At 48.8% G+C, this 9,393-nt stretch overlaps 1 protein-coding gene across 1 annotated transcript in view; it reads left to right on the top strand.

Moving 5' to 3' along the window:
- The window catches only part of RAB44 (RAB44, member RAS oncogene family), a 10,623-nt gene extending 5,380 nt beyond the window's left edge, over positions 1 to 5,243 (top strand). Inside the window, exons 11-16 of the mRNA XM_027665776.1 lie at positions 1,109 to 1,699; positions 2,416 to 2,497; positions 2,819 to 2,933; positions 3,693 to 3,794; positions 4,623 to 4,699; positions 5,156 to 5,243. Of these exons, the coding sequence (XP_027521577.1) occupies positions 1,109 to 1,699; positions 2,416 to 2,497; positions 2,819 to 2,933; positions 3,693 to 3,794; positions 4,623 to 4,699; positions 5,156 to 5,243 (1,055 nt within the window). The remainder of the gene's footprint in view (positions 1 to 1,108; positions 1,700 to 2,415; positions 2,498 to 2,818; positions 2,934 to 3,692; positions 3,795 to 4,622; positions 4,700 to 5,155) is intronic.
- The last annotated feature ends 4,150 nt before the right edge of the window (positions 5,244 to 9,393 follow it).

Genomic DNA, 9,393 nt, shown 5'->3' with positions numbered 1-9,393 from the left:
TGTGAGCTGCCACAGGAGCCTGTGCTTGATCCACATGGAGCAGCAGTTGGGCTGGGAGAGGAGGCTGGTGCTGGTGTGCAGCTGTGGGAAGGGGTTGCAAGCCTAGACACATCAGAGAACCAGAGCACTGATGGCAATGTGCAGCTGCTTACAGGGGTGGATAAGCTTGAATCAGCCCCAGGAAGAAGCACAGGGTCAGATCTGCAGCCCTTGAGTGAGACTGACTCCCTGGGGACAGAGCAGGGAGGGAGTGTGGATCCAGGAGTGCAACCCCTGGACCAGGTGGATAAAGCAGAGTTAGTGGAAATGGAGACACAGGACTCCTGGACAGACATGCAGCTGTGTGGAGGTGCCAGCCCAGAAACCCCCCAGGGAAAGGGGGACAATGCAGCTGTGCAGCTCAGGGATGAGGCTCAGGGTGGGGGACAAGGACAGGGTGAACTTGTGCTTGATCCACAGGGAGCAAGAGCCAGGCAGGGAGAGGGGGTTGGTGCAGGAGCACAACCACGAGAGGAGGCTGAAAGCCTGGACACACTGGAGGGCCAGAGCACTGGTGCCAATATGCAGCTGCTTGCAGAGGAGGATGAGCTCAAATTGACCCCAGGGGGGAGCGCAGAGACAGGTGTGGCACCCCTGGGTGCAACTGGGATGTGGGAAGGGGAGCAGAGCCTGACTCCAGGTGTTGGGGCAGGTCTGTGTGCAGCTCACATCACAGACACATGGCAGGGAGCTGCTGCTACACGTGTGCCCCCTCCAGCTGAGGCTGATTCGTATCCTGAGCCTGTCACTGCTGCAGAGGGTCTTGGTCTGGAAGCAAAGCTGGGTCCTGATGGGCAGATCCTGGAGGATACCCAGGCAGTGGAATTACCACAGGGAGAGAGGGCTGCTGCAGAGGGGAGGCCTCTGGATGGAGCTCAAGGTCTGGAAGTGGTGCAGGGAGAGAGGCTGGAGGCAGGGGTGAGGAATATAGTCGAAACCCAGGGTCTAGGACGAAGTCAGGGCCACGATGACATTGTGTCTGCTCCGGCCTCCCCGGTCTCCGAGGTGCCGTCACAAACTGGCACAGTAGAGCTGGAAACAATGATGCAGGAGGATGTTCTCATTCCAGATGTGTGGCGGCTCTGTGCTTCAGGACAGGCAGCCCAAAGTGAGCTCCAGGAGCAGGTCTCAGCACAGGGACACCCGGTGAGGATTCAGGCTCCTGCCCAGCGGCCGGAGGGGAAGACACCGCGTGTGGTGGAACCAGAGCAGGTGGCTCCCGGACCTGCTGAGCCTCCAAAGCAAGAGGTGCCACCAGTGTCAACCCCTCAGCTGAGGGTCCAACCACAGGAAGATGCTGGGAATGATCAGCTGGGGGTGGTCCTCGCAGACAGCTCCCTGGGGGATGCAGCCAACAGCTGTGTGCAGCCTCCAAGGCAGCTCTTGGGAGAACAGAGCGAAGACCTCAGAGTTGGTCAGCGGGAGAAGCTGCAAGAGTTTGGTCAGAAAATGAGCCAGGAAGGTGAGCCCTGCCCAGGAGAGCCAGAGGCTGTGACTGCAGAGGGAGCAGGAGCTGCCCCAAAGGGTTGTCCTAAAGCTCCCCTGGACCCAGACCACCTCTACAACGTGCTGTTTGTCGGGGACTCCCACGTGGGCAAAACATCCTTCCTGTACCGGTTACACGCCGACAGCTTCAACCCCAACCTCACCGCCACTGTGGGTAGGTCTCCTCCAGCTCTTCTCCAAGCACCCTCTTGGATCACCACTGCAACTCCCTTTCCTCCACCCCACGAGCTGCTGGTGATCTTTACATGCCTGTTACAGCTCACACCAAGTGTGTGGTACAGCCCACCCCCAGGGACCAACCAGAACCACCAACTTCCCACGCCTGGATGCTCATGAGCAGGCAATGCTGGTCTTCCTTGTCCTCCCCAGGGCACCAATACCAGTGCTTCCCCCTTTGCCTTTCAGATCTATTCTCTTCTCTTCTCTTCACCCCACTTCTCCCAGAGCCCATATTCTAAAATGAAGAGAGTGGTGAATAGTATTTAGTGATGATATTTGCAGATCTCTTTCCAGGGGTATGTTAGTCTCAACTTGAAAGTAAACATACATTAAGCCATGAGCACTGTAATTTTTCAATCATTTTGTACCATTTAAGTGCAAAAATAACCCTATTTAACACGTAGTTTTTTAAATACATGAAGGCAAATATTGTATCTATCTGTTATGGCTTGGCTAAGCTCTTTATATTTGCATTCTTATATATTTTTCTCTTGAATACAAGGGTATAAGAATACAAGGGTATTCACTTCTCTCAAACCAACCCCTGGAGCTGCAGCCTCAGTCCACTCTGCACCATGTTCCTTCTCCATCCATCCTCTGTCACAGGGAGGAATGCTACAGTATCCAAATATCCCCTTTTGTGTCTTCTAGGCCTGGATTATCGGATCAAAAACCTCGTTGTGGACAACAAGCGCTTTGCCCTCCGCCTGTGGGACTCAGCTGGGCAGGAGAGGTGAGGTGCTGTGCTGTTGCTGAAGGACACAACCTGTGGCTTTCTTTCTCCTGGTGGTTTGGTGGAAATGAATGTTCTTGGCTTTGCTAAGCAAAGGAAGGGTTAAGGAGGGACTCTGTACAGTACGTGATCTGATAAAGCACAATAAAGGAAGTAATTAAGATAAAACTGGCACTTGGGCGGCCTCTGCCATCAGGACAAGAGCCAAACCTGGGGGTGGCCTTTTTTTGTAGACATTCCCAGTTTTCCCTCTAGGATTTCACATCACTCTGAGGCTAAACCTCCTTAAGCTGTGCTGGTGACCCTTTGAATTGCACCCAGGTACCACAGCATGACCAAGCAGTTCTTCCGGAAGGCGGACGGGGTCGTGCTCATGTACGACATCACATCCCAATACTCCTTCTCCGACGTGACCTACTGGCTCAGCTGCATCCAGGTGGGTGAAGTCCAAGAGTTCTTGGAGCTGGTGGTGACTCTGAAACCAGCATTTCCCCACCTCACCTCTGCCACTGGTTAGGGATGGACATCTAGGGGTGGCCAAACGCTTTGACAGGGGGGCTCTGCTTGGCTTTGGTTATAAAATAATTTTTCTTGGAGGATTTAAATCAAATACAGACAATTTTCATATTTTTCCACTGTTTCCCGGAGTAATTTGTTAGGATAATGAGCAACTCTTGAAAAATTAAAAACCAGCGCAGAGGAATGGAAAATGTTGAAAAACTGATTTTAGAGGAATGGAAAATGTTGAAACTGATTTTGATAATGCTTTTAAATCAAAAATCATCCACTTCGAGTCCTGGAAAAGGGGAGGTGACTCATGTCTTACTAAAAACTTCTCGTCAGAGATTTCCATTTGAGTACAAAGCCACTGTTTGAGATCTCTGGAACAAAATAGGATGTTGCCTTGCTCAGTGCATGTAAATCCCAGCCAGAACACCTTGAGGAGGGTTCCTGAAGCTGAACACAAAGTAAATTCATTTCATGCCCTGTTAGTAGGCCAGGACAGATGATTTAAGGGGAAAAAAATAATTTCTTAAATGCTGTTAAACTTGTTTAAGAATTTACAGTTTTGTTATCAGCCCAAATCCATGGGCATCCTTTCATGGTGTTCCAAGAAGTGTGTAGACAGTGTGGCCAGCTTGGATTCAAGGGAGATTCAGGTGCTCTCCTGATTCTCCCCTCTTTGATTACTCAGGAAGCAGCAGAGGATGGAGTTGCTGTTCTGCTTCTTGGGAACAAAACCGACTGTGCTGCCAAGAGACAGGTCTCTGTGAAGGAGGGGGAATGCCTGGCCAAGGTAGGTGGTGAAGTGTGTCCACCCAAGCTTGGCAGGGACAGCTATGGATGGATTCCACCAGCCCGAGGACCTGGAGAAAGGTGGAATCCCCTAATTTAGCCCTCATGCACCAGTGGTTGGCAAAGTGCTCTCTGGACCCATCTCTTGCCCTTCCCTGCCTTGCTTTCCCTTTGCTGTTTTAGCTTCAGCTCAGCACCACTCCAGTAAATCAGTTTATGGAACTGGATCTGTGAATTAAAACATTTTCAGCTCTGCTTATCATTGCTGTGAAGTGTCACATAACTTCTTAGCACCATAAAAACAATAAACCCACCAAGCCCTATCCTGTTTTAAAGATACTGAAATACTTAAAGTACAGTTAATCTCTACAGATATAGATAGTTAATAAAAATCAGGTGAGAAGAATGAGAAGAATCTCATCTTTACTGAGTTAATTTTAAAGTTTATGGGAGTTGGGCCAGTATCCATCGAATGGTTTTACAAAGGAGACAGCAGGGCAAGGGAATAGATGCTTATTTTCCCAAATTGGTCACTGTCAGGCACAAATGAGCTGGTAACATCTGGTTATGTCTCTGCTAACCAAAGGACATCACATCTCATACTGCTTTGCAGTATCAGCCTTTTCCTTGGTATTAAAAGTTGGAGTCATAGCAACCAGAAAAACTGGATTTCACCCTCACGTTCCAGTAAATAAGTTATTGAGTTATTTGTTTCCTTGATTCCTTCCTGTTTCCCCTTGACAGTGACTGTCCTATGGCTCTTTATTGCCATATTAAGCTATTCCAGGGCAAGGATATTACATTTCTCTTTGGGATCTGTGTCTTCCAGGAGCATCAGCTCATGTTCTACGAGTGCAGCGCTGCCTCGGGCCACAACGTCTTGGAGTCCATGGTCAGCTTCATCAGGTGAGGGGAGTGTGCTTGGGTTCTGCCAGCTCCCCTCTGTTTAATGGGCTCCCTTCCTGCTTTTTTAACTCCAAATGCTGGTGTGTCACCGCCACCAGAGACTCCATGTGTCCGAACATCAGGGAAAACTCAGGGCAGCACGTGCATGGCTGGGGTGAGCCAGAGAAGTGCTGTAAGTTGTCTCCTGAACACTCAGAATTGCAAGGAGATTAATAAAACCCTTTTTGGGATGCTGCTGATTTCCCTCTGCATTGACTGAAACAAATTCTGTCTGTGATTTGATTTTAGGTTGGTGTTTTTAGCAGAGTCCCCAGTTCTCAGATCACGCAGAGCTGGAAGGCTCCTGACTCCTTTCAGCCTTGCTGAGCCTCCTTTTCCAAGGCTTGTCAAGAGAAAGAGCACAGCAATATGAAATATAGGGAAAATACCCACCTAATTTGCTTCCTTTTCTCCCAGGTTGCTCAAAGTTCGTGAAGATGAATTAAAAAATAAGGCAGAAGAGGTATCAAAGGCACCCCAGAAGAAAAAGAACTGCTGCTGGTGATGGGCAGACCCCCCACACACTGTGATTTTAAACTGCAGGGAAAACCAGAAAAGCATAAAAATAGCCCTTGGACACCTTCTCCACTCCCTAAGTGTTTTTCTTGCCTGATATTCCTTGGATGCTGAGAGCAAAAGGCACTGTGGAGAAGCTCCTGCCATGCCCCAGGGCACACCAGCCCTCCAAAATGCTTGTTGGGAAACTTTATCACTTTCTTTTGGAGATTAAAAAAACCAAGGAAAGAGGTAGAAAAGGAACTTGGCTGGATCTGAGATGCTGGAATGACACTGGAAGCAGCAGGGAGCAAAACCAAGCCTTGGGATAGAAGAAATGAATACCTGGAGTCACCCAAGTATATAAAAAAAGGGGGTTTAAGGCTGTTGGTGTTCTGGGCAGTGGGGACTTTTTGGATTGGATTTACCTGGAACAATGGGATATTCAATTTATCCTAACTGCACTTAAATCTCTCCAATTAGGCAAGGTAAAGCTAATTTTTTCCCTCTCCTGGTTCATCCTGCCAGTGAGCAGTGAGGGGTCCTGACAGAAATCTACTGAATATTTTGCTCAAAATAAGTTCAAAAGCCCCAAGAGCATGTCCAGGCTAACAAAAAGATAAATGCTTGTGAGAGCTTTTTTCATCGTGTTGCCCCCAGAGCAGATTTTTGGACTATTGTAGCAAATCCCAGGCTGGGCAGGGAAGAGGGAGCTGCTGCATCCTGTCCTTCTGCAACTGAGCCAGCTCTTTATTGGTTTTAAATCCAGCTTGAAAAGTCTAAATAAGCACATGTCACAGTTTCAAGGGTTGTTTTCTTTTGTTTTCTTTTTACAGCTTGATACAACTGTATTTTTTGCAGGGAAAAAAAACCCCCAACATATACAGACCAAATAAATAAGAATACCAGTGCTTATATTTTAGTATTTTTATCAATTCTGTGTAAATTCCCAGCTGTTCAACAGGAGTATTTAAAGACTGTGTTTATATGCAGGTTTTGGGGAAATAATTCTGCCTAATTGGGTTTGCTTTATATGAATATAATGGCAAAGCCTAATAGTAGCCAGTTTCTGCTTTAGAAAAATAAAGTGACAACAAGAGTGGGGTTTCTAGTAACACCATATATTTTTATATATAATTATATATGTTTTATATATCCCAGCTTCACCAGCCAGGTATAACTTTGCAGCGACACAGGAATTTCTGAGTCTTTTAGGATGGGTTATCTCCCCTGCACACCCCAATTTATCTCCCCTGCACACCCCAGTTTGTCCCCCCAGCCCTCTGTACTCTAAATTCTCCATCCCCTACGTGTCTTCCTCAAGCCTGTCCCAACTCATCTTCCCTTGGCCCTATCATTTAAATGCTTTCTTTTCTTGATGCAATATATTTATGCTCCCATTCTGTGTCTATCCCTCTTTACCATGTTTCTTTAAATGACATTTTTACTGCTGGAGCATCTCCTTGGGAAGGGTTTATGTGGCTCAGCTCAGAGCTGTGCCTGGGTTTGTTATCTGGGATATCTGGAATGGCTTCTTGTTTTTGTTTAGGCTCATCTTCACTATTCCTGCTTTTATCTTAAAATAATGTAAATCCAAGAGTACTTTGCAAGTTTGACCCATAATAAGAGATGCATCATAACAAGATCTGTAAAGTTTGATCCACAACGAGAGAAGCTGAAATGATGGATCAACCCAAAAAGGTTCTTTTTACTGGGGCTGCAACACTTCCTGTGCAAAGCCACCCAGCCACCCATCAGATCAGCTTTTCCCTTTGCCTAAATGTGCTGAGATTAAGTGTGGAAGATGCTGGTTCACTGAGTGGCAGCAGGATTGTGCAGGGAAAGGTTTTATTTTGGTTTATTCTAGTTTTTATTTTATTTATTTTTTACGTATATATTTTTTATTTTTTTTTAATTATCTGTGGAGGCTGAAATCTCCCATTAGATGGCAGCAGCTGCAGCCATTCCTCCCAAATGCAACATTGCTGCTGCAGGGAAGGACCACCAACAGGGCCCAAAGTGGGAGCTGAAAAATAAAAGGCTTCCCAGAGCAGCAGGCAGAAAGAAAAGTCTGTCTTGTTCCACTGGAAACCACCTCTAGAAAAAAAAGGCTGGAGTTTGTGCCCAAAGTATGAGTTACTCCAAACCTCCACACGAAACTTGGAAATGAATTTTTCATTGCCAGGCTGGGAGAAGCACCAGGAAAGCAAATAAATCATGGGCAGCGCGTTACACTTGAAAGCATCTTTTATCTTTAATAATTCACGATCCCGGCAAACATTCCCACTCTGGAATCAAAGGCACCACTCCTTTGCAAGCCCTTAAATGCCTGCATGAGCATTTGGAGGAGGATCAAGGCCTGAGATATTAATAGCAAGCGGGAAATGCATATTTGGACCACAGGAATTTTTTTTTTTTAAACCAGGTTGTTTCCTTTTAAACTGTAATTCCTCAAGGCGCTCCACAAGAATTAGAGGAGCTGCCTCAGCCAAGCCAAGATTGGGAAGATCTCGGATACCAGCCCAAAGCCAGCAGGCGTTTACTCCCGTGGATGAATCCACCTTGGAGAATCCAGAGGAGCTTCTGACAAGTTGGAACAAATCTTCAGCCAAAGCTTTCAGTGTCCCAGCCAGGGGTTTTGGGTCTTGCCCAGCAGCATCTCCCAGAATTTCACCCCATTCCCCCTGAAAGGCAGTAAAATCAGGATGAGGAGACCATCCCACTCCCCACACTGGGATTGACAGGGTAGGAACTCCAAACATGGGAAGTCCTTTTTCTTGCAATGTTTAATTCAGCTGCAGAATTCAGCGCTGCAGGAAGTTGTTGAGGCCAAGAACTTTTAAACAAGGCTGCTCTGAGCAACCCGGTCCAATGGAACAAGGGCAGTGGAATGAGATGATCTTTAAGGTCTCTTCCAACCCAAACCATTCCAGGATTCTGTGAAAAGGGAGCAGAGAGATACCAAAAACACCTGTCTCACCAGCAACAGCTGCCTCTGAAAATGCAATTAATTGCAATTAAGAACTAAAGTACAGGCATGAGAATGGGGTGAGAGTGAGACCTCCTGCTCCTGCTTTCTCCCGAGCTTTTCACGCTAGGGGTGGCTCCAGGGACCTCCTCTTGCTCCATCTCCCAGCCCTTTACTCCTAGAAGTCTTTCCCACAATTTTTTAGGGCTTTCCCATGTTTTTTAGGAAGTGTTAACTGCATGCTCATTGCTTGTCTCTTGAGCTGTGGGAATGGGCATCCATGATCCATGTCCCCCCTGGGGTTGGGTGTAACTGGGATTCAGGGGGCACTGGATGGGTCTCCCTGGGGGGGTGGAGGAGGTAAATGGGCCTGAAGGAACTTCTGGTGGGGCTGGAAGGGTGATGGGTGGGTGCTGTGGGGTGATACTGGGAACTTTAGGGGTGCTTGAGGGTGGAGGGAGGTGTTATGGATGCTGTGGGATCTGGCTGTGGAAGGCTTTGGGGGTGCTGGGGCGGGTCTCAGGGGTGCTGTGGGCTCAGGGGGTCTTGGTTACTGGGGGGTGTTTGAATATGCTCAGGGTTCATGTGGGTGCTGTGTGGGGTGTCTTAAGGCGATGATGGGGGTCTGGGGGTGCTCAGGTGGTTCTTGGGGGGGGTTGTGGGTCATAGGGGAGTCAGGTAGGTGCTGGGGGTGGTCTCAAGGTGTTCATGGGCTCAGGTGGGTGCTGGGGGGGATCTGTGGGTGCTTGAGGACTCAGGCAGGTGCAGGTGGAGGTCTCAAGGTGTTCATGGGCTCAGGTGGGTGCTGGGGAGCGTCTTAGGGGTTCTGGGGAGGTCTGATATTCCAGGGGGGGCTCAGGCTGCTGCTGGAGGGGGATTGAGGGTAATCACGAATTCAGGTGGGTGCTGGGGGGAAGGTGTCTCCGTGTTCAGGGATGAAACATCCAGGGGGATGTCTCAGGGGGACTCTGGGCTCCGGTGGGTGTTGAGGGGGGTCTCATGGCCACGGGTGTGGAGGGACACGGATACCGGGGGGTGTACGAGGAACTGGGGGGGGGGGGGGGGTCCCAGGGCCAGGGCCTGTTGAGGGCTCTGGGAGCTGTTGATGGACCCCGGAGGTGTCGGGGGCACCGGGAGCTGTTGACGGACCCCGGAGGTGTCGGGGACCCCCGGAGCTGTCGATGGACCCCGG

This window comes from Corapipo altera, unplaced genomic scaffold (assembly GCF_003945725.1).
Source record: "Corapipo altera isolate COAL_440 unplaced genomic scaffold, ASM394572v1 202, whole genome shotgun sequence".
In the NCBI taxonomy this organism is placed as follows: Eukaryota; Metazoa; Chordata; class Aves; order Passeriformes; family Pipridae; genus Corapipo; species Corapipo altera.
This window is presented reverse-complemented; position numbering and strand designations above follow the sequence as displayed.